Genomic DNA, 24573 nt, shown 5'->3' with positions numbered 1-24573 from the left:
TCCCCCTCTTTTGAGAGGCAACTCCCAGCAGAGGGGAAGGCCAGACAGCCAGCTGGTAGCAACTGCATCCCAGTGAACTCTGCTCTCAGACTGATCACGCAGAAATGTCACAGTTCAGATACCACTAAACAGATTATTCCCTCTGGACTCGTGTTAAATACAGAAATACACTACTCATGCACAGCCAGTTCAACAGTAGAGTGTGACTTGTGGGATATACTTCTTCCATAGCACTCCCCTTCTACTGGCTGCGATTCATTCGCTACAGTCAGCCAAGACAGACCTACTGATTCAGCTGGAAAAATACCCTAGCAAAGTGAAAACCTTAACCAGATAATCTTATTATGTGAAGGACAAAGGCAGGAATAATTAGCAGAGAGTCCATTTCAGCAACAACAACACACAGCTAGCCTGCCTTAAGTGTGAAAGTACCCTGAAGTTTGCTAACCCATCATCTTTGGCAGTCTAAACTTTCACATATCATTTTGTTTATATTTACCACAACTACTCATTGGTTTTGCCCTGTAGTTAAAAGCAGTGCATTAAGAATGGACATCTACTAATTTCAAATTAACTGTGTATCTGAATTTATTACTTCTAGGGAGCAGGGAACAGACCCATAAGATGGACTGGCAGCAAGCAACATACTTATCAAACGGCTGAGAAATAAATTTTAAACCACCCTTTATCTTACCTTCTTTAGAGTTATGCAGCCACCACTAATATCCATTAAAAAAAAAAAAACACACCACAAAATGTCTTTTATTATACTACCTTTTAAAAGGCTTCAATCTTAGATCTATGGGAATGTGAATGTAACACTTCCTATCCGTTTAAAAAAAAAAAAAAAAAAAGACTTCAGGCTGAAGTGGCTATTTCCTCAGTTTCATTTCTGTACAATGGAAACAATGCAGCACCTCTTAAATTGCTGTACTGGATCAACAGGTTCAGTATTGACAAAAGGAAAAAAAAAAAGAACTAACTACAGAAGCGTCCAGTAGACTCAAGAGCTTAAACCACTGCCATGGACTCTTCCTATCCTGGGAAAAACTTGCCATTGAAGTTCAGTGAACCCTTTCTTACCTTATCTATCATGGTTAGTCAAGAGGTTGAGGTTAACTGGAAACTCCATTAACAATGTATCCTTAATTTGGACAGCATTGCTTAGAGGTGGGCAAGCAAGAGGTAGATCAAGTCTTCCTCTAAAAGCAAATAAGGTACGCTCTATTTCTGAGCACTATGCTGACAGGCAGCAGAACAGAGCAATTTTCTGGAAGTATGCAGTACAGCAATAGGGATGGCTCACTGGAAACTGCTCACTGAAATACTGAAATCTATAATTTCAACAGTGAGTCTGACCAGCTGCTGTTTTATCAGGGAGGTGCCCCTAGGAAGGCAAAAAACTATAAGCTGTCTATGGTTGCCGCTAAGATTTATTTCCCTGTAACACAAAACAGAACCTAATTTTAAAACTCACATAGGCAGAAGGTAATGAACACTATAAATATATCTAATAGGAAAAGGTAACACTTTCCACAACTACTTTGGTCCCTACTGTTTTCTCTGCCTTAGAGGTTAATAAGTAAAGCTCTGGATAAGTCTCCTCTCGTTTAGTATCCAAACTTGGAGGCATCTATGTGGATGGAGAGCAGCTCTAATAGTGCTGGAAGCCAAACTACAGTCAAGCAGAGAGAAGGACCAGTTTGTAAGCCCTATTCTCACCTCAGAACTGTTCTGTGAGCTAACTAGGTCCTAAATTCACTCCTTCCATGCTCCCATATACTTCTACCAGCTTCTGGGTTTGGACAAGGCAGATACCAGACTACGTCTGCACTGCCATAAAAAGAACAGCCTGGAGAAGATATTGCTAAGAATTAAAAGGGCACTTGTGTAAGTATGCTGATTGAGGAGACAACAAAAGCACTGCAGGCCAGCAAAAATACAAAAAAAATATAGCTATACCAAAGGCAGAATGCTTCCATGTAAAAGAATCTCTCTCCATGAACACACATATGCAATCTCATACATACACACACCTGCACATGCTTTCACTTCAGAGCACATGGTAGAATCACACATCTTTAAGAAAGAAGGGATTTCAAGACTACTGCTGAAACAAATTCAGCCAATTTGAGAAAAAATTGCCTACTAGGCACAGTTAATTAAAAAAAGCATACAGGCTTCAGTTTATTCTTGAGAATTTTTCCAACTCAGGTGAACGCATTTGGAGGACAACAGCAAAAATACAATTATTTTCCTCTAATCATTCCAAGTACTATACTAATCCAGCTTGAACAACTAGAATTTCACCAGACTAAAGATTACTATTTTACATTCTCTTCTTACATATCATATGTACCTGCTCTAGAAGCTACTCCCCCAAACCAGTGTAAATTCAATAGCTGTCTGTACAAGTAATTCTAGGTAGTGTAGTGAGAACAGTGACAATTAATAGCCATACAAGTTCAGAATGACACTTTAGCTTTTAGATATAGAGCATCCAGTTTTAAAGGTGTAAAGGTTGATATACATTGGTGCTAAATAAAACAAAAACAATGTACTGCTTTTGATGCAGCCCAGGATACGGTTGGCTTTCTGGGCTGCAAAGCCACACTGACAGCTCATGCCCAGTTGTTGGCTTTTTTTGTCCAATTATTTTGCCCACTCCCCTCAAATATTTATATATATTGTTAAAATCCCCAAGTCTTCCATCTGTGAAATTATTCCTTAACATTGCTGACTGAAGTATTCAGCTCCAGAGGTACTGCACTTTTGTGAGGACTACAGCATTAAAACCATTCAAAATGGATTTTGGGAATGCAATGTGTTTCATTAAAATCCTACTAATTCTTTACATATATAAACTAGAATTATGACATTTGGAAAGAAACTCAGTTAAAAAGCTTAAAGGACCATTAACTTGTTTCTAGACCTATCAAACTCCTGTACAGTTTCATATGATTTAAAGCCAAATATACATATATCCACTAACAAATACAAATTAAGGCATTTCAGTCCTCAGGCAAAATGAGTGAGTACCCAAGAGAATCAAAAGGGAAGTCCAAGATGCCACCTTCAGAGAACCATTTATGAAAAACATTTAAGTGATTCCAGTAGATTACACTCTGAGCTCCAAGAGCAGAATTTGAAGCAAATTCCTTTCTTATCTCTACCTCTTTTTAAGGATCCACACTGCCTCAAGCAAGAGACTGGCCAGGCATCCAGAAATGACACCTTCTGATAGGCCTGAGCACACGTTTACAAGAATGTGCTTTTTCCAGTTTTGAGCTTTTCTCCACTTGTGAGAAAATCCGGCTACATCACCCACAGGGAAACCAGCTGCAATTCTAGACCCTACAAATGATTACCACTGGCTTAATATGGAACAGTGTGTTTTACAAACAACTCCAAATTCATCTGAATTTATCATTGGCTCCATCCTTTCCCAACCCAATTTACACAAGCTAGATCAAAGCATAATCTTCACCATTAAGATTACATAATGATGCAACTGGTATCTGTCTGCATAAGCTTTTCTGTTGTATGAATTCTTTGCAAGAGGCTCAAGATCAATGTCTGGCCATTGAATATTTTCTTACTTTCCCAATGACTGAGACATCTGAACCATCTGCCATTATTAGTGTGCAATATGCACAACAATTGAGTTACTATTTCGTTTGCTGAGAAGCACTAACCAGATTTAACTTGGGCCAATATCACAGAATTACTTTATAGATCCTTCATTGTGCATTTTCAGGCATGGGCACCAGAAACAGGAGTTTATTAATAGTAAAGGATCATATTTACCCTGATGGCATCAGCAGAATGCACTGCTGCAGCTTTAACATCCTTCTTCACTTCTTGCTATTTTGAGTAATTAATTTCTATGAAAAATCTTGGTTCTTGTTTGCCAAGTTTATCTCACCCTGTATGAGGAATAAAAACACACTGTGTTTAAAAACAAAAATGCAGCCAAGAAATAAGTTTACTGCAAAATCTACATAACCTAGAACACTCTACTTTACTTAAATGAATGTTTTCTAATAGATTCAGGGCCTACATATTTAACTAGCCTGCAAATGAGCCAGCATAAGACATTTCCCTCTGACACCCAAGCCCTAGTGTTCAGATTTTCAGATTTCAGTGCTATTTACCTGGCTCTAGAATTGATGCAAATCTCTGGAGTTGTACACACCTAGCAGATCAGGTGAACAAAGTGCTTTGGAGAAGGAATGCATTTTTGAATCGTAGCAAGGTTAATCTTAATGGCTCACAGAAAATAAAGACTTACCCAGGGAAAGATTGGAGCTGGCTTAAGTTTCTTCTACTAGAATTCTCACACACTCAGCTACATACTGTGTATCATGCAACCTACGAGGAAACTCTGCTCCCCAGTGTTTCTGAGCTGGTTTGGAATGCTGACATCACAGGTTTTCAGCAAAATATCCATCAATAACAGAACAAGAAACAAACATTCATTACACAACATAAAAAGTTGTTTGACCCTTTAATCTGGAGATCTTTGCTTTCTTTTTCTGTGTTACAGTAAGAAAGATTGTATGGTTAAGACAATAACCTGAGACTTCAATGAAGAAAGCACCAACCACAAACAGTTCAGATCTCTGGTTGCACGTACAGTAGGTGAATCATCTCCTGGACCTTACAGCTATTTGCGGTCGTGGGTATGTGAATGCGTGCATTTGGGAACATGTACATACACAGCCACAGAACTAACTACACAACAATCTAAGTGGGGACAGAAAACATCACTTCCCTTAGCCAGCACAAAGTAGTCACTGACCACAAGAGTCACTTCCAGGAATTAGAACCGTGAGTATGCTGTTCTTTGTTGTTGCTGCTGTGATGGTGGCTGTCCTTGCTGTTGCTGAAGACGAACTTGCTGAGAGTATGGATCTTCAAGAGATTTAACAAAAATAGTTGTTTTAGGCCCAGTTTTCCAAACAATACCATTGGAATCTATTACAGAGGACTCCACTGTAATATTATGGGTGCCAAGTATCACAAAGTTTAACAGAAACTGAGTGCTGAAGTAGTCGTTGTGCGGCTCCACCCTCTGCTCCATTTCATTGGTCATGTTGTCAATAGGAATCTGAGAACACAAAAAAGGTTACCATTTTATATAATCTGCTAGAATCAGTTTTCTATTTTCTGTTTGAAAGAGAAAGGAGAAAAAAAAAACCACCTTTGTCCTCAATTTTCCTAAACCAATGCACATGTATGCTTGCATCAGTTTTGACATATTTTTCCATAGATAAATGCAATTTTATTTTTTTTCTATCAATAAAAGCAAGGTAGCTAACATGAAGTCTTTCCCCTTACCAGTGTTCTGGTTTTGCAATAATGCAATTCAGACGTACTTCCTATAATCCTGTTGCTTTAGAAGCAATTCACTTCCCCCCTAAACCTCAAGAACCCCCAAACTCACCAAAACAGACCTTGCACTAAGTATTACATTAGCATAAACTGAACTTCAGACATGCAGTCTTTGATAAGGCACTCCACTGGATTAATGGAAATTAACAGGACTGTTACAAGAAAAGAAAAAAAAACAACCCTTAATAAGGGTAAGAAGTTACAGCGGCTGTGCAATAAGTGATCTGTTCCTGCCTCTTTTTTGTGCCTCTGGAGTTTTCATTGGTATACAGCTAGACTGAATTTTCCTTATCTCAAGCAGACTCCTAATGACTTCTTCTCAACATCACAGGGTCTCTTTAGTCTGGAAGGAAAGTTGTTACTAAAAAGCTATCAGCATACAGCAAGCACAGAAATCCCAGATTCCTTCCAAGCACTATGACCAGCTCCCACTTGTGCCCAAATGTCAAATGCCAAGAGAGGATTAGACAAGAACACATTAATTTCAACCAGAAGCTGAAAAGGATGAAAAATACACTGAGAAGGCCTAAGACTCCTTGTTGCTCTTGTCTACCCATACCTTATAGTCTTGTCCAGATTTGCTCTGCAGTACTGAAGATACATTTAGACAGACTGATTGGATTTTACGGAAGAGGCCTGGTTTAGATCCATGCTGAACCACTCCTTCTACCTTTAAGGCTAACTGCTGATTGTTCTGTACTGCAATAGGTTCTGCAGGATTCCTTGGAGATGGGGATAGAGCAAGCTACAACACAAGACGACAGACAAATATGTAACCTCACGCCTCCTTAAAAGCAATAATAATTACAAGATGTAACAGAGCACCTTCTTATAGCATAACTTCAAGGAAGGATTTGGTAGAGAAAAGCAGAAAATGGAAACGTTCACTTTGCAGCAGAAACAATTACTGTTAAAATCTATAAGCATCATCAGCAATACCAGGCATGGTGTTTGCATCTCCTTCTTTAATTAAATACCTTCAAAAGAAGAAATCTTCTATAAAATTTCCACAAGTTCTAAGCATATGAAGACGAATACAAAAGTGAAAACCTGTATGATTAAATAGTGTCAATCTCCAGTCTAACATTTCCCCAGAAAAAAAAAAAGGATCTTTTGAGTTAAAAATACAAAATTAACTTGCCATTGAAGCCATCACACTGCCGTTCTCAAACTCACTTAACTGATAAATATTACAACTCCATTCCATAGTAAATGTTGGTTTTTGAAGAAAAATAACTCAGGCTTATAAAAGTTGCCTTCCTAAGACTAGAAAATTTGCTCTGCAGACGCAGAACCAAGAAAAATTACCAGTCAGATTTTATTTTAAGATCTTGCAATCAAAAAACTGAATCCTATTTGTTTGATTAAATCATAGCCTAGTGCCTCATAACAATTATATATGTACTCAGTTACGACGCAGACATTATTTAAGCTATCCCTAACAGGCAAGCCCAGGTCTGTATTGCAGTTAAGTATCTTCAGTAAAAAATACTGAAGCTTTATGCCTTCGGTATGACTATTCATGAAGTAGGTTCTATAAGGAGAGATTTTAGGCCACATTTGAGCAACGCTTACCTTAATGCTTGTAGACTGCAGCTTTTGGAAGAAGTACCTTTGGAAAGAAAGGGGTACCTTCAGCAAGGCAATGACAGCACTGCACAGACAAGCTGTATGCTGTAAGAAACAGAGCCAAAGCAAATAAGAATATTTCAGACAGTATGGAAAAGATATGCACTTAGGGTAATGAAACTGCAGTAGCTTCCACTACAAGTTCAGAAATATATTGACACCGTCATATTACAGAAGCCACTACAATGGCAGTGACTACATTCAGCTTATGTTTATGCTCTCTTCTTTACAAAGAAGGTACTCTGCTCTGGAAAGAACAAGCAGGCCAAGAAAAATATAAATCTAGATAATTTCAGTCCCAGTGTTAGAGTTAGCTTAGCAGTATCTGCTTAAAACACTCCTAACACAGAATTGATACACAAACCCTCGAATAAACAATAATCCACTCCTGGCAAATCCCACAACTTCACAGGGTGCAAATAAGTTTTAAGTCTTTTATCTGCTCTTCCTTCCCTCACTGCATTGTAACATCAGCAAAGGCAGCCCTACTGAAATCACCCAGCTGGGCTGGAGCAGACAGCAACTAAGTTTACAGTGTTTACCTTGGCTACATTTTAGGCAACTCACTTTTCTGCGCAAATTAGAATTTTATAGGGACTGCTGAATTTAGCAAAAAATAGGCAAGAAGGTGCCAGTCCTAACAAGTGAGCTGCCCTGTTTCCACCAGTGTGCTTTATGATTTTCACTAACAGAAGACAACAACACCAGATTAGGACTGTAAAGGAGTGCTCTTATCAGCTCCCTCTTTGCATTCAGCACACTTTACATTGTGTTTCCGATGACCTGTATTGATAAGAGAAACACTACACTCCAGCCACACAGCACTAACTGCCAACAGCTCAGACACTGAAGCTGGGCTAGTGCCGGACCCTCCAGCACTGTGTGTGCTACAGGTGGAACTCCTGAACCACAACAGCATGAATAAACAGTACTTCAGTATTTTAAAGTGATCAGTTTGACAGAGACTCAGTATTACCTCTAACTATCCTAACATTTATCAGCACCTGCTACACTCATAATATGAGGATTTTAAAAACCATGTTTTTAATCAGGCCAGTAAGTTTACAGATGTTCTAGCAAAACCTTTTTTTCAAGTATTAGAGTATATCCTTAGGAACTGAGTTCCTTGTACCACTAATAGCTTACATTAAATAACTGAAATGTGCTCTTCAGTTGCTTGATCACCTGAGGTTTAGGCACCTTCATCTACAGAACATATACGTAAAGCTATTACTTGCCAAGTAAGACACAGGAGCATACTTCCTGTTGAGGGATTCCACTTCTTCCAGTACATGATTAAATACAGACATCATTCTCCTTTCATATTCACTCTCAACGTGTGCTGCTCCATTTGAACTGTATTCCTGGAAACTAGAAAATAAAACATTCTGCTGTGCCTAAAATACTTTCCTCATCCCAGCCCAAGAGGCTCACTCTGAAACATGCCCAACGAGACCATCCTCTGTTACAACTTGAAATTCATTAAGAAATAAACAAACTGTTTGATTTATTGTTTTCCCAATCAGACTTGCTCCACGTATTGAAGCCCTGTCTTAACTCCAGCTTATCCAGCACTTTGCGTTCCCATCCTTTCCTAGTTGAAGCAACTACAGCTCTAACAGTCTGGGTGTGCTTAATTCCCTGAGGGATTTTATTTCAGCCTGCAGCACTCATAATGTTTTTAAAAAAGCTTGACAACTCAACAAAAATAGACAATGTCAGTCAGAGTTAATAAATATGGAATCTTATAATCTAATGCTCTGAATACAGCTCCAACTCCTAGAAACCTAACTTTCTAAAGGACACAGTAGGAAAAAGTATGATTAAGGCATGTTCAAAATAGTGCTTAATTCATAATGAATAGGATAGATGTTTGGGATGCCCAATTTTATTTCCAGTTACAAGAAACGCACATTTATAAAGATGTTTAGCCACATTATCCTCCCTTTAATCACAGCCCCGGAGTTCTGAAGAATGATTTGATTCATAGCTGCTTCAGTGTGATTTTGCTAATATGTACAAGCTTACACACACACAAAAAAAGCCAGAAATTGTTTATTTACCTTAAAAATCTTGTACTAATCTAATGCATGCATTTCCAGGACTCTGAAGGAAACCAACACGTACCTGCTATTTCCACTTACAAGTATGAGAGTTAACACAGAAAAGCAAAAATTAAAATTCACAGCAACAGATCAAAAGTCTTTTCTTATTTTAATTCAAATCTGTATTTAAGATGAATGCACTACAGCTCTCAAGAGCAGAGTAAGTATAAAAAGCAGAACCTGAAATGCAGTCCCTAACCTGTCAGCTACAGCACAGCAGCAGGTCCTCCAGCCTGGCCAGAGCAAAATTGTAAGGGGCCACAAGGAGGCTTCTCTGAACATTCCTTGAATTCCTAGATTTGAAGTCCCAAGAGTTTAGAAACTAGAAGCAAAGGAGCAGAAAGTTAACTCTAAAACTTACTTTGCAGATTCTGGATCCAAAATCAGAGCTTCAATTGCATGTGAAATCAACAGGCAGCTCTGCTGTTGTCTGATATTAATATTAAGGAGCTAGGAGACTTACAAACTTGGTTCCTAAAACAAGAAATACAGTACTATTTACTAGCACTTTTCCTTATTTCTCTAGTTTTTGTGAAGTAATCCTACCATTACTCCTTTGGTAAACAGACGAAGACTTACGGAAATCCCATTTTATGCTGTTTCAAAACCTAACTCACTCATGAAGTAATTTTGAACAATAATATCAATGTACATTTCCAAATAGGTTTTAAGTAACCTGACTTATGTTGACTGCTTCAAAATGACTTTGTGCTAGCTTTCCCTAGAGAAGGGACTGTTAAGCTTCGTGCTGTCCCAATCAGAATCTAAAAGGACAAATTCTGAGCTTTTAAAAGGATACAGTTCAACATTCCTTAGAGTTGCTGAGTCTGCATCAAAAGATGACTGATACAGATCTCCATAACGCACAGCCAGGTTTCGGAATTCCTCCATTGATAACTTCATCTACAGAGACAATTTTACCTGTCAAAATAACAGAAGAAAAACAGCCTGCGCATCCAGAAAATCCCTATACTGTTCAACACCGCTGAAGAAATAAAACACACTCTCAAAGATACATAAAATTTTTCCCTCCTCCCATGGATAAAAAGCACTTCAGTGACAGAGTATTACTCATGATTTAAACAGATATTCTTCATGTAAAAAACAAAAACCAAAAAACTAACAAACAACAACACAGCATACCATTTTGAGGTTAAAAACAAAACTAACTTGAACAACCCAGGTTGGATGGGGCTTTGTGCAGCCTGGTCTGGATGCCTTCAGGGATGGGGCATTCACAACCTCTCTGGTCAGCTGCACCAGCACCTCACCACTATCTGTGTAAAAACTTTCCCCTTCTAACCTTAATCTATGATAGCTGCTGAGAAGCAAAATACATACTGATATCCTAAACATAACTATACAAAAGTGGAACAAGAACACATGCCTGGTTAGAGATGCGCCCACACCTCTGGAGATCATTGCCTGATGTCATGGCAATCGTTGTGGCAATAGCTGGTGGTGGACTTGTTTTCAGGCTGTTGCAGGTACAAATAAGTTGAGAAAAAGCTTGCAGAAGGTCAATCCTGAGTTTCACAAATCCACACTGAAAGCTCAGAGGATTAAGCGGTGTACTTGCAGCCTGAAACACAGTAATTGTAATGTTGCTAATTGAGGTCAAAAGCAAACATAGTAAAATAACTTTGCAATGTCACTAAACTGTGTTCTCTTCAGACAACTATACTCTCTGGCTCACTACTAAAGCTGATTTTTGAAAACAAACCTTAATTTAAATCATACCAAATACACAAGGTAGAAAAATTTAGGTAATTGCTAAGCCATCAAGCGTATCATGCTTGTAACAACTGTGACTTGAGCCATTTGGGCACTTATTTCCCCTTCTTCAAAGGGCAAACTATTGGACCTTTAAAGCCACACAGTCCAGACAGCCCCTACCATGAGAGGGCACACTGAATTGAAAGGCAAAGAAGCAGAGAGAACTGCAAGTCAATCTTCGGATGAGCCAGAATGATAAAGGACCAGCTAAAGCCACCCAGTACTAAAAGCAGTAGTAACCACCTTTGACTTTCTCTGAACTGTGTACCACAAGGCACCTTATATTTGATGAAGGCAGTGACAACCAAGAATGATCAACAGAACTCCAGGAGGAAAGACATGTTGCTATTAATCTAAGGTTATCATTCTATGCAATTCTGTTCCCTAAGAGCTCATTTGACTTGGAGAACCACCTGTGACAGCTGAAGTCACCCAGGATGGCAAACCGCAGCACTCAATATTTGATGTTAGTCAAGCCAAAAACCCAAGCTAGGATGCACCCAACACCTTATCAAGAACTTTTTTTTTTTTCCTTTTGCTGGCAGGAAAACAAACAAGTTTATCACAAAGTGTCCCACGTCATCTGAGAACTGGCTTACCATGGGTGAAACTAAGGAAATATCAACCAACCACTATAAAAAGCCAGACGTTCTCAGTACAGCAAACTGGACTTGATTCTTGTAGATAGAGATACAAACTTGCCTCATTAAAACTGCAATTTATATTACCCGTAACACATATAGCCACGGGCAATAACTAAGTTACAGTTCTTCTGAAAATGACATAGATAGTTCTTCAGCTCAGTTAAGTTCTTCAAATGACACTACTTAACATGTTTTGAGTCAGCACTACTTAATCGTACATATGCTTTGTTCAAGCTCTGTCTCTGCTTTACCAGTAGTGAAAAAACAAGCAGGAGTTTCTAAGGAAATGCAAGTTCTGTGCCAGAGTCCTATTTCAAAACCTTTGCTAACTACGCAAGAAAGCACATAGCAAGACAGATGGGACTGGGGGCCTATGCACTTTATAATTCCCCATCCCACACATTTCTCTCATCTGTAAAGAAGTTAGGTTCAGTCCTCAAGAGGAGAAACTCACCTGAAAAAACACTTTGCATACACCCAATGCAACCTTCCTTCTTGCATGCATATCAAGAAGGAATTGAGAAATATTCTGATAAGATCAGTCACTGTCTGGATATGTCATCATTGCAGAATGTCTGCAGGATTACCACTGTGTAGGTGGTAACTACTACTGTGTAGTTACAAGGTGGCCCAACTACACAGGCATTAATGGTCTGCAGCAGCAACAGTGCTGAGTCATGCACTACACTAAAACAGAAGCAACAGAAAAGCTGAAGTCAGACAGAAGGGACAGCTGAAGTATTCTGCAGTTAGACTACCATGCATCCTTAGTGACACTTTGTTCCTCTTTTAAAAAAACACTGAGTTACACAGACCTAAGCTGAGAAAGGCTCCTTTCACAGCTGAGATTTGAGCACAGGGAGGAATTTGTCAAGAGAGATGCAGTAAGTCAGGAACAGCTAGCAAATAACAACAACAAAAATAAAGCAGCTTCCTCTTCTCTAGCTCTCTGAAACCCGTGGACCACAATTTTCAAGAAGACCAGTAGAAGAGATGAGGAAAGTAATTTTTCAATGACAAAAAAAAAAAAAAAAACCAGACTCTAGGGAAAGACAATTTAATTTGCTGAACCACTTCCCTGCCTGTATTAAATATTCATGTCCAATTAGATGCCCCCTCCAATGGCTTCTAGATGTTAGAGAAGCCTTAAGTGTTGAATGAAAAGCCTTATCCACTTAGCCAACAACTTAAAGGCAAATACTTACAGAGCTTTCTCTCAGAGGATAAAGGCATAATATTTATAACCTTCCATGTTATCCAAGTGGCAGATTATTAAAAAACAGTATATCTGAGCTTTATTAATACTAATATCTGAGCTGACATGACACTGACAACAGCAAAAGTAGTACGCTGCTTCATTTAGAAGTGCTGTATGAAGATGGAACACCTTTTGTTAAGATGACAGCATGAAATGGAAGTCCATAGTCATGAATGCCTCTGTTACTGTTTTTCAGAGACACCACACACAGCCTTATTTTTTCCCTACTTTCAAAAAGCAGAAAATACTTGCTTAAAATATGTACCTCCAAATTCCTGTGGATTTGACAACATTGAATTGTTCTCCCTCCTCTTACTGTATTGGTGTGGCTTTACTGTTCTTAGAATTCCACAGGATCACATTGTCAAATACAATGCAATTTGAACTCAGTAGGAAGACAATTAAGCACTTAAATTAAGTAACTTTAAGTAAAAAAAAGAAAAAAGTTAAAAAAAAAAAAAAAGTATCACATGATTTGATCAAGGCAGAAAGTGAGGAATGGGAAAACTGGGAAAAAAAAAAAAATCTAGCAAATGAACTTAGCTGCTGATCTCTCTCTTCTAAAGGGGTTCTAAAGGGGATTTCCCTGCAGCCCTCTCATAAAAAAGAGGTTGGCACCCTTAACAACTCTTAAGAAGTTTAAGAACAGAAACAAAACAGATCTGCCATGGTACACAGAATCATCACTACAGTAGAAGATCTGTGCTGACCGTTAGGGATGCTATTCCTTTGTGATATGATTTTAAAGCTTCAGCTATGCAAGAAAGTGCTGAGCTGTAGTTGTCCTCTTGCAAACCCGTCAGACACTGCTCTGCATGGGAGAACTCCTTCAAACTGTTCAGCCAGAAGTAAAAGTGCTCTGAAGCCACCTGAGTCAGTAGGCTTTGATACAGTTCTCTGGCCATGTCATGGTTACCCTGTAATGATAAGAAGGTTTGGAAGAGGGGACAAGAAAAAAAGCTGTGGATAATCGCTGTGTAAGAACATAAATTCCCCAGAATTAATCATACTTCAAAAATAAAACCAGTGAACCTTTTATTAGTCATTTGATCATTACAAACCTAATAACAAAAAACCACTAAACCTTATTTTACGGAAAGATAAGCCTGAATGAAGTAATTATTTATACAAGACAGCTTAACAAGATAAGAAACAAGTCTAGAAATGTATTTATTTTTAATACTGAAAACATATATTTCATCTTCACAGTAACACTGGGTTTGAAACTATTATCAAGTCAGACCAGAGCTAAAATCAGGAGCCCTGGCTGATGTACTGAAGCAGTGCTGTACTCAGTTCTCCCCTCTGCAACGCATACCTTATCTGCTTCAGATTACCCCCTCATCTCCTAACAGGCTTTCTGCATAGTTCTAACCCCAGCTATGATTTTATTGAAGGGGAGAGAAAAATCAATCTTTCTTCACATTGAAGAGAAGCATACATCAGGATGGCCTGTAGTACTTTCTAAACATCAACCAGAAAATAAAGATTAGGCGTGCTCATAAAAAAAATAAAGACCAAGTCATTAGCTTCTCTCTTCTCAAACACTCTGGAAAGATGACTGGCTAGGAAAACCAACCTGATGGGGTGACCACTCTGAATGGAATCAACATTCCAGAGAATTAAGGAAAATACTACATTCCCCACAGCTACCCACCCACATTGTTTTCTATGTTTTGAGCCCTATTATTTTCCTTCCTTACATTCTTTTTCCAATTCAAGGAAATCACTGGAATTCTTTCAACAACACCATTTTCTTCCAGGTATTTATTTTCACCTACCATTCTGGAAGCCTGCCTGGCTATCCTGTAGGCTGTCCATCCATTGGAGGCATTCTCAAGCTGCTGTTTGATAACAGTTTTAATTTCTGAAGATAAAGCTTTCTGACTGGAAACAAATATTACTGTGGCAAGAGAAACCTACAGAAGAGCAGAGAGGTTAGGAATAAGGTTGTATTTCAAGAACAAACGACCACAAACAAAAGAAACCCCAACCACCTCAGCACAATAGAAATTATCTGCTTGATTTTGGACCTGGATCTACATAAAAGACTTAATATACGTTTTAACTGAAGAACTCTTCTCAGTCATGTATCTTAATATTTGGGGCAACCAGAATATTTTTTGTAGATAAAATTCACTTTAATTTAAATAACCTTTACTGCCACTTCCCACTGGGATAGTTCAAAGGCTCCAGATAAATAAGCAGGAAGCTTGTAATTTCTTTCTCAAAAAATAAATTAATCTCTAAATAGATGTAATGAGAGGATTTTTGTCTTTTAAAGTATATTAAAATGCATGCCAGACTACCACATGTAAATTGATATAATTAACTGCCATCTTATTCTTCTGCAAACCTTATTTTACTATCCCAACTTTTGTCTAAGCAGTGCCATCTGCTGGGAAATCTAGAATACACTGCATAAGCCAACACAACTCTGAAATCACATCTCATATATCTATGATTCAATTCTATCCAATTGAACTATCTAAAACAGCAACCTGAAAATGAGACTATAGGCTGGCACATCAACTTGGACCTAACAAGTGCCTTTAGCTAACCTTTTGGGAGGAGAAAAACTATCCATTGTAGTTTATGCAGATGGGGTTATAGTGTTGGCGTTCTTCCTTCATATATCACCTACTGGACTCACTCAACGTATTTGACACTGTCCCATACGACATTCTTTTCTCTGGAAAGATATGGATTTGATGGATGGAACACTTGGTGGATAAGGAATCGGCTGGGTGGTCACACTCAGTGGCTCCATGTCCAGATGGGCCCCAGTCACAAGAGGTGTTCAGGGGTCAGTACTGGACTGGCACTTTGTTACATCTTTGTCAGTGACATGAACAGTGGAACTGAGTATGCCCTCAACAAGCACGTTGATGACACCAAGCTATGCAGTGCAGTCAACACACTGGAGGGAAAGGATGCCACCAAGAGGGATCTGGACAGGCTTAAGAGGTAGGTCTGTATGAAATTCTTTGTCAATAAGGTCAAATGCTATGCCATGCACTTGGGTTGGGACAATTTCAAGCACAGACAGAGATTGAGCAGAGCAGCCCTGAGGCAAAGGACTAGGGGTTGGTATCTGAAGTCAATCTCAATGTGAGATGGCAGAATATGACTGAAGCTCAGAGTGCCAATCATGTCCCGGGCTGAATCAAAAGCAGTGTGATCAGCAGGTCAAAGGAGGCAATTGTTTCCCCCTACTCTGATCTTGTGAGACCCCACCTGCAGTACTGCACGCAGGTCTGAGACCCCCAGGATAAGAGCAGCACAGATCTGTTACGTGAGGTTCAGAGGAGGCTGTAAAGATGATGGGGGGCTGGAGCACTCACCCTTAGAAGAGGGCTGAGAGAGTTGGGGCTGTTCAGACTGACAAAGAGAAAGCTCCAGGGAGACCATTATATAGCCTTTGTGTACCCAAACCAAGCTACAAAGAAAGCTGGAGAGGAATTTTTTTTTTTTTTTTAAAACAAGGGTGTGTAGTAATTGGAGAAGGGGTAATGGCTTTAAACTCAGAGAGTAGATTTAGATTAGACATAAGGAAGAAATTCTACATTTTGAGGGTGGTGAGACACTGACACAGGCTGCCCTGATAAGCTGTGGATACCTCATCCCTGGAGGTGTTGATGGCCAGGTTGGATGAAGCTTTGAACAATCTGTTCTAGTGGAAGGTATGCCTGCCCACAGCAGTGAGGTTGGAACTGGATGGTTTTTAACATCCCTTCTAATCCAAACCATTCTATCATTCTATGATTTTGTCCATCAAGGTTTATTCTCTAGAAGGAGGTCTTACCAAGAGTTCCTGTTTTTTATCTGTGGTAGATTGTCCGATCACTTTATAGAGCTCCATCAGATCTCCTAGCATGCCGTCGGCTAACACAGGCAGCTGCATGGCAATAGCTGCTAAACAGTGGCACATGAGAATCCTAGCAGCATCCTGAGCACTGTGCAGCTGTGTCAGCAGAGATTCAACCACTGACTGGCTCAGGTGAGGACGGCACTTGACCAACTTCACCATACAAGTTAAGGTGATCTGTAATTCATAAACATCAACAGGTACAATTAATACAATTCTTACTTAGAGGTAAAATCAAAACACACACTTTGCTGCAAGTGTGATTACAAAAATACACAAAAAGGAGACTTCCTTAGAGCATAAGCATCCATCTCTAAACTCAAAGCACAAAGATACCAGGAAACAATTCTTCTCATGCCTTTACAGGGACATAACTAAATAAAATTGCTGGTAGCAGGTCATGAAGTGGGACAATTAAAAAAATACTTCATAGCAGCATCGTTATCTTGCAGATTGCATCCCCATCTCAGAAAAAGTGGGTTCTCCCTTCCCAAGAATTTCTTTGTTCTCTAGAGACATCTCCATCCCTCATTCAAGTTTGTTTTATTACAGCTGTACCTCAGAAAAGTCCACCTTCTCTCCCCTCCATGAAAATAACTTATACTAGAGTTGAAAGCAATCACACCGCAGTCATGTACTATCACTCTGAACTCTTAACTACTGACAAGACATAGAAAAACACTGATTTCTTTCCAGTCAGTATGTATGTTTCCACCAGAAAGATCTGATACGCTTTAGCTCTTCTCCTATAGAAACCATTAGTATAACTTACAGCAGTGCTAATGAAACACAATAGTACGGTCACCTTTAAAGTTGCTTGAGCTCCTGGACTGTCATCTTGACTACAGAGAACAAGAAGAGATTCTAAGCCAAAAACAGCATCTTGCTCCAAAGGCAGAAGATCTAAGAAAAAGAAACAGTCAGTTAGTTCCCTTTCACAGTTCCTGACTTTAATCAATGTAATGCTTACTGTGGTGCTGGTGACAGATGAATATTCTAATGATTCTGACTTACTTTAACTGGAAGCAATTCTGTGTCTTAGGTAATTATTCAGCAGTCACATTAACCGTGACATTTGTAGGGTGAGCATAAAATTCTGGATTACAACTTCCAGATGTTCCATTATTCCTTTGCAGCAGATTTTGGGCCAAGAGCTATCAAAGGCTAACAGATAATTCAGTGATTTATAGCAAAAGTAAGACAAGTCTTTATTTTAGCAGTTCTACTGCCTCCATTAACTTTTTTACAAATCAGCAGAAGATGGAATCTTCCCAACCATTCACAAAATCCCACAAAACATTTGTAGAGATTGTAGTCCCCATAACCAGATGAAGAGGATCAGACAGACTTACAGAAAAATTCATGGACAAAACCAGTTAATAATACATGAAGTGCATAAGCCTGATTGCAAATAAATGTATTTCATTGTCCTTGCTCTCATTTACCTTTTTCCTGACAAGAGGCTGATATATTTGTCAGAATTCTCACACCATGAGCTGCAATGCCACGGTTATTATGGTAACAGCACTCCTGTGCTAATTTTACTAAATCAAATGACCTTGCAGTTGTAGCCGCTGCTCCTAAATGAAGATAAGGCAAAGCAGACATAACAGCACATAGCTTAATTAAACTATGAAACTTTCAAGTATATTCCTGTACAAAATCTATATCGATTTATGGTGCTTGGTTTCTTAAAATTACTTATTTATTTTACTTCATATTTTTTTATCCTACCATTTTAACGTATATTCCTATACACACACCAACACAGAGACTGTCTCCTCTTTCTTAAACACAACTTAGGTGTACACAGGAAAAGAGTACTCAGGTCTAAAGGCTGATGTTTCAGGAACTTGGAGATCTTTAGACTTGTCCCTAAGATTTTACTGACTAAAAAAAACAAACAAACAAACAAACAAAAAAAACCAATGAGCATATTAAGACATGCCAGAATAACTAACGAAAACATACTGCTTTTCTTCTTTCCTGCAACCAGTGTTGTCAGGCTCACTATACTCATTAAGGCATTTCAAGAAGACATAAAAGACAGTATCATCTCCATTTCCAGAATGAGATACCTTTACCTGTTTCAGAATGTCTGCTCCTTCTCAACTACAAAGCCTCTATGCTTCTCTATTCCCTTCATACACATACATACTACACAAGTAGTGGTTTCAAAGTGCCTTAAGCAGAATACAGACTGCCCATTTAAGAGGCAAACTGTTTCTTTAGTTTATGTAGAGAGGTTGAAAATCCAAAGGCAAACAAAACTTTCACAGAGCTTATTAGCCACAAAATCTACAACAGAATCTTAGGCCATGACTGTCTTTGGTGCATCTCTCATTTCAAGTTCGCATACAATAAACACAGTCTGACTCTCTGTAGTGCTCTGAAGTTCAAAAATACTTCCAGGATATGCAACAATGTTTAGATTAAACTGTTCAGAAGTAGATAGCTAGTCTTCCAAAAATGCCAAAAATTATCATCGCATCTAGTTTTCTTACCTGGAGCACTGCTGAAGTACTGTTTAATGGCAATGGTCCCCGATAATGTGGAAAGAACAGACAGCATGCCCAGCTTCAAACTGTCATATGGAGTGTGCAGAGCAGATTCACACAGTGCCTATGGGTTAAGAGAAGGGAAAAGACGCAAACAGAAGGAAGTTCCATGAACTATCTGTACTAAAGGTTTAGTTGTGTTTGTTTGTAAGGAAGGACCTATACCAAAACAGACAAAACTGAAGTCAAACCAGAACTTCCTTGCTTACCTGACGAGCATCTGAAAAACGTCTTGCAGTTGTATCCTAACCAACTGCTAAGAATCAACAGCAGCACCAGTTTCTAAAGCCAGTGACACACACTTCTTGGTTACATTACTTCAATTAGTCATTAATTTTCGGCTACTCTGCTTTGCAGATTGAGCTTAATTCAAGGACATAGAGACATATTTTCTTTTTTCATTCCTTTCCCTTACAAATTGCTCTCTTGGAAAGAATTCCACAACTAAATGCAGTTTCATAACAAACTTTTGCCTAAAAATGTATTAACCTGAATATTTTCTCTGCTCCACGTATGTGGCATCTTGTTGGCCAAAAGCTTTAAATCTTGGATTGCAAGCCTCTTCACAGCCTTTCTGGGGTCATTCTTCAAGTACTGCAACAAAAGCTGGACCTGTAAAAAGGTAAATTCATCATTTAAGGGAAAGAGATTGTACTAGAAGGAAATCCACTCAATATTCATGAAGGAATTTTGAGAACACTCATCTGAAACTGCTATGCATTACCTGTCTGCATGCTTCCCACATGGCAAAGACTGTACTACAGTTCCATGGCAAGTGAAATGAATCCAACAGCTGCTTTCTGCTATCCTCTTCTCCTGTCTGCTCAAGCACACTTCTCTGCACCACCCTGCATACCCCAAGAAGCCCTAAGAGCTATTCCTGCTCTCACAGAAATACTGGTAAAACACTCCTAAAGACCTCAGTCAACACTTTGCATTGTCATGATTGCACCAGCAGCAAATATTTCAGGCATTTGACACTAATTCAGGTGTCTCCACGATCTGCAGTCAACAGCAGCACAGATATAAATTGTGTCACAGTAAAAAAATAACAAGAAACCCACACACCCAGGCTTCCTGATTTATATGTGCAACACAGGCTGCCGTTTGCAGAAATACAGTCTTTTAAGTCCACGCTTACTTTCATAAAAAGCATGTAAAATGCTTGAATGTTGTTTCAGTTAGCTCAAATTCACTACTATTTCTGAAAAGTTTCAAACAAATCACTGCCCTAAGTCGAACAGACATCAGCCTTCCACAGATGTATGGTCTTAAAAGGCCAATAGATTTTTATGACTTTACAATAATTAGTTAGATGAGTCTCAAATGCTACTGTGCGTTCATACTTGCTATATAAATCACAATCATAAAGCCCATTATCTAAACATAAAAGCATTATATTTTGCTCATCACTGCTTTCTCACAACTTGGTTTAAAAACATAAGCTATAGCAATAAACTCAGTCTTCCAAGAAAAATTTTTAATTACATTTTTAAACATACTCAATGCTGTTGAATTATTCATTCCCTTGTACACATGAATGGTAAAAGGCACACCCACTATCTGAAGAAAATACACAGCAGGGAAAACACACAGCAAGGAAGCCTGGCTTCTAGAGGCAAAAAGAAAGTTTCCAGAAAAAAAATCATTTTCTTTCTCAATTTCATTATTCATTTCCAAGACGGACAATTTATGAACTATGAAAAAGGTCTCTATGTTGGAGGGGGCAATCTGGAAGTGACAGCAGCTGCAACGTACTCTGTCTCTATGGCAACATAGGAGCAATCATCTTAGCATATCCATCACAATTTATCTTCAGATGTCAGCTGATGGTGAAAGTCTAGGGTTTTGTTTTGTTCTAAACATGCTGTGTAAATTCATTTGAAAGAATTACCTGCTTAGGAATGTCAACCAAAGACGACGCAGCAAGCAGAGTGAACGTGTGCAGAGTAACAATGACCATCTTGGTGGAAGGATATGATGTTACCAACTGCTGAAGCAGCTGCCGGGAGCTGGAGGCCAGGCTAGCATCATGATGCATGTGCTGAAGAATAGGGATCAACTTCAATTTCAAGTCCACGGGTGTAGCTAAACCTGTAACAGGGAAGAAAGACATTGCCAGGCTGTTGTAGAGGCTTTTAGTAGTACTAAGACACACACTATGCATTACCAGTACTGCTATCAATGCAGTCTGTGCAGACTGCTGCATTAGCTTCAAATAACCTGTTCTCTGGCTAGCAGCTTAAGCACAGTAGTATCAAGTACTCTAAGAGTTCAGGAGTGTTCTGAAAACTCAAATTTTAAGAATACACGTAGAAGAGGTATTGGATTATTTGTTACCTAATTTAACTATAAAACTGGAATTGTTTGGGGATAAGAACAACGGTATAGTGATATTTTATATATATGTACATATAAAAAAGAACTCTCAGATATCACTCAGTATTTGTACATACCTTGAATCATCTCACTGATTTTGTTACATATTCCTGCAGCAAAGTCCCTGCAGAGAAAAAAGCACAGGTGAAATGAAAACAAATAGATTAAAAATCAACAGAACCAAACACTGCATTTTAATAATAACAATCATCACAAGAATGCTTGCCAAAACTTAAGCTATTTTAGAACCCCTACACAGGTGCATAACCAAACGATAAAATGGAAGCTTTCAAATACATTTCAAAGTTTCTTTAGACTTGAATTCAGATTTCCCTACAGTACTGTTATGACACATACCAGCTGTGAAGGACGTTCTAACACCACTGAAGAAAATACTAAAGTTCTGTTAGTGACACTGGAGTTCTTATTCTTTGTAATGTGAAAAATAGGGGGGTAAAAAATCCACCTTACTTAGACTGTGCAGAAAAGTTGGCAGCAGCAAAAATAGCAGCTTCAACTTCCACATTATCATGTGAATCCAAACTCTGACGAATACTGTGATGCGCATTCTTCCTTTCTGGAATAATAGATGCCATGCTGCCCAACATCCTACAGACACAGACCAGGAAAATGAGCAAGCACAAGGAATATGAAGTAATGCAAGATAAAATCAAAGAGAAGTGCAGAAGGACTGGCTTTAAGTCTTGATTTTTATATAACTGAGGACTCTTCTATGTTAACTACAGAAAAAGACACACTGACAGTAGGCATGTCATTGTGTAGTACCAGTACCAGTATTGATATCAGTGAAAGTACTGGTATCAATCTTCTGTTAGTTATTTAATAAAAACAAACAATAAAAAAGTAACCATATTGGAGTATCGTTAGTGGAAAGCAAGAACTGTTATAAAACTAGGAGCACACTATGGCACAGGGTACACTGAGTGCTTAAGATGCTTTTGTGTTCAAGCTCAAATGGGATCAATAACAGTTCTGGATGGATAGGAGAAAAGAATAAACAAGGGAGAAGGAGTGCTCTGTTCACATTTTAATTCAGCTGTACAAGAGTTGAAGATGCCGAAAAGATTATTGGGTACTGTTAGAGATACAGACACCAAAGCAGCAGAACAGCAACATTAAAGATAGCTTAAAGTGTGGGTGTTTTCCCACTGGATTCCTAGGAAGGCCACAGCAATCAATAACAGAAGTGCACCTCCTCAGACATTGTGGATTACAGACAAACAAGCAGTAAGCATCTAGGACAACAACAAATGAAGGATAAATGAAAGTATAACAAAGTTCCCATAAATCAGTTTGGTTTGCAATTTAACAAGAGTCTGCAAGTTAGCAAAAGTTATTTTGACATATATGGAAGCACTTCCCTTTCGGTCTTGTTCTAAATATATCACATAATGCATGTAGGTTTTGTATAGATACATCTGGGTTACACATACAATCGTTTCTTTTATCTTTGAAGTGCACACAACATCTGAATATCACCAATCCCATCTTGCCTGAAGCCACCTGCACAATTCTCACATCACAAATACAAGCATGCAAAAACCTTGTTCTTCCACTTACAGATCCCCACTGCTCACTCCCTGTGAGATGTCCCTGCTTTTGTCTTTATGATGAGAGTGGAAGACATCTCCTACATTCTGAGTAGTTGCTGATTTTGTTTAGAACAGATTAGCACACATATAACGAGTTACAGCTTTAAAGTAAGTCAGGTTAATTTCTGTGCTACCTACCGAAGTGTGATAGCCCGAGCAACAGGGTCATTGCTGTGAATCACCGAGAAAACCCTCTTCACAAACTCATCCACGTTGAGGATCTTCTCTAGGTGCTTCTCACTCTGCTGGGTAACTTTCAGCACACACAGCCTCAGGAAGTTGTTTCTATCAGAAGACACAAGCTTATCTTTCCTGAGCTGTTTGATAATATAGATTCAAACACTTCCAAACCAAATGTATTATGAAAAACTTCGGAGAGTTAATCACAACAAAGAAGATCTGTGCTTTAGAAATAGTTCGAGTAGGCTGATACAGTTAAAGATGGAATATGAATGCACTACTATTTTGTAGTACAAGGGACAAACCTCCTGTTGCTTCAAAGCACAAGTAATGTCCTATTAATGTGGGTCCAACACTTCTGGGGAAATGAACCCTCTGACAGCAGTGACTATGGGCACAGGCATGTGTCTGTGCTGCACACACTACCAGATGTGATTCTACTGGAAAACTGTGGCAAAAACTAAGACAGAGAAGCCCAACAGCCATTGCCAAGCACGAGTCTGTATTCCTTCCTGCACCCAATGGCAAAGATTCCACAACAGAAACATGGATGTCTGTGTGCTACTGCGAGCTGCATGGCAGACACAGCTCAGTTAGGTTCAGGGCACTTGGAAAAGCTCAACTTGAGGCTCTGGTATTCTCGTTCCTCACAGAAGGGACTTGCAGAGTCAATCATTCATTCATTAGCTACGATTTTGAAGGCACCTATGGAGAACTGCCCCCAGCGGAATTATACCACGCTACTCACCCGACCCTGAAGACGTCGGCCAGCTTCAGGAAGGCTGAGTTGATGAGGATGGGGAAGGGATACTTCTGGAAGAGCCGAGGGAAGCGCACGACGGCCTCGCACTGCTCGCCCAGCTTGCCGGACCGCAGGCCTACACAGAGCACCGCAACGCTGAGTGCTACAGCGGCACCCGCCGGGCCCCGCCCGACACCCCAGCCTCGCGCTCCCTCAGCCCCGGTCCTCACCCTTGTCCAGCTCCATGAGGGCGGAGTTGGCGTCCAGCTCCTGCTCGCCGTACCCCGCGTCCGCCAAGAACGACTTCCCGCCCGCCGCCATCGCGAACCCCGCGGCCGCTCTACGCGCGTGCGCGGCCGCCCTCCCGCCACGACGGCCCAGCGGCACCCGCGCGCTCGTCCGCCCGCGCACACAGCAGAGCCAGCCC

General features: G+C 39.5%; 1 protein-coding gene across 3 annotated transcripts; it reads right to left on the bottom strand.

Annotated features, from left to right (window-relative positions):
- Positions 1-4822: 4822 nt before the first annotated feature.
- On the bottom strand, positions 4823-24467 carry INTS7 (integrator complex subunit 7; the record flags this gene model as incomplete). Of its 3 annotated transcripts, none has more annotated exons than XM_079532882.1 (20): positions 4823-5110; positions 5954-6139; positions 6970-7068; positions 8262-8394; positions 9490-9558; positions 9928-10031; positions 10516-10710; positions 13517-13723; positions 14588-14725; positions 16612-16851; positions 17480-17577; positions 18120-18254; positions 19179-19296; positions 19722-19844; positions 21127-21326; positions 21689-21735; positions 22083-22220; positions 23363-23509; positions 24153-24282; positions 24377-24467. In XM_079532882.1, 20 exons carry the CDS (start codon positions 24465-24467, stop codon positions 4823-4825), a joined length of 2886 nt encoding a protein of 961 aa, XP_079389008.1. The 3 variants fall into 3 exon arrangements, with proteins under 3 accessions (XP_079389008.1, XP_079389010.1, XP_079389009.1); XM_079532884.1 differs by having other exon boundaries at positions 6970-7026; positions 8274-8394; XM_079532883.1 differs by having other exon boundaries at positions 8304-8394.
- Between the last annotated feature and the right edge of the window lie 106 nt (positions 24468-24573).

This window comes from Tetrao urogallus (genome assembly GCF_951394365.1).
Source record: "Tetrao urogallus genome assembly, chromosome: 2".
In the NCBI taxonomy this organism is placed as follows: domain Eukaryota; kingdom Metazoa; phylum Chordata; class Aves; order Galliformes; family Phasianidae; genus Tetrao; species Tetrao urogallus.
Note: the sequence above shows the minus strand (reverse complement) of the source record. Positions and strands in the feature narration are given on the sequence as shown.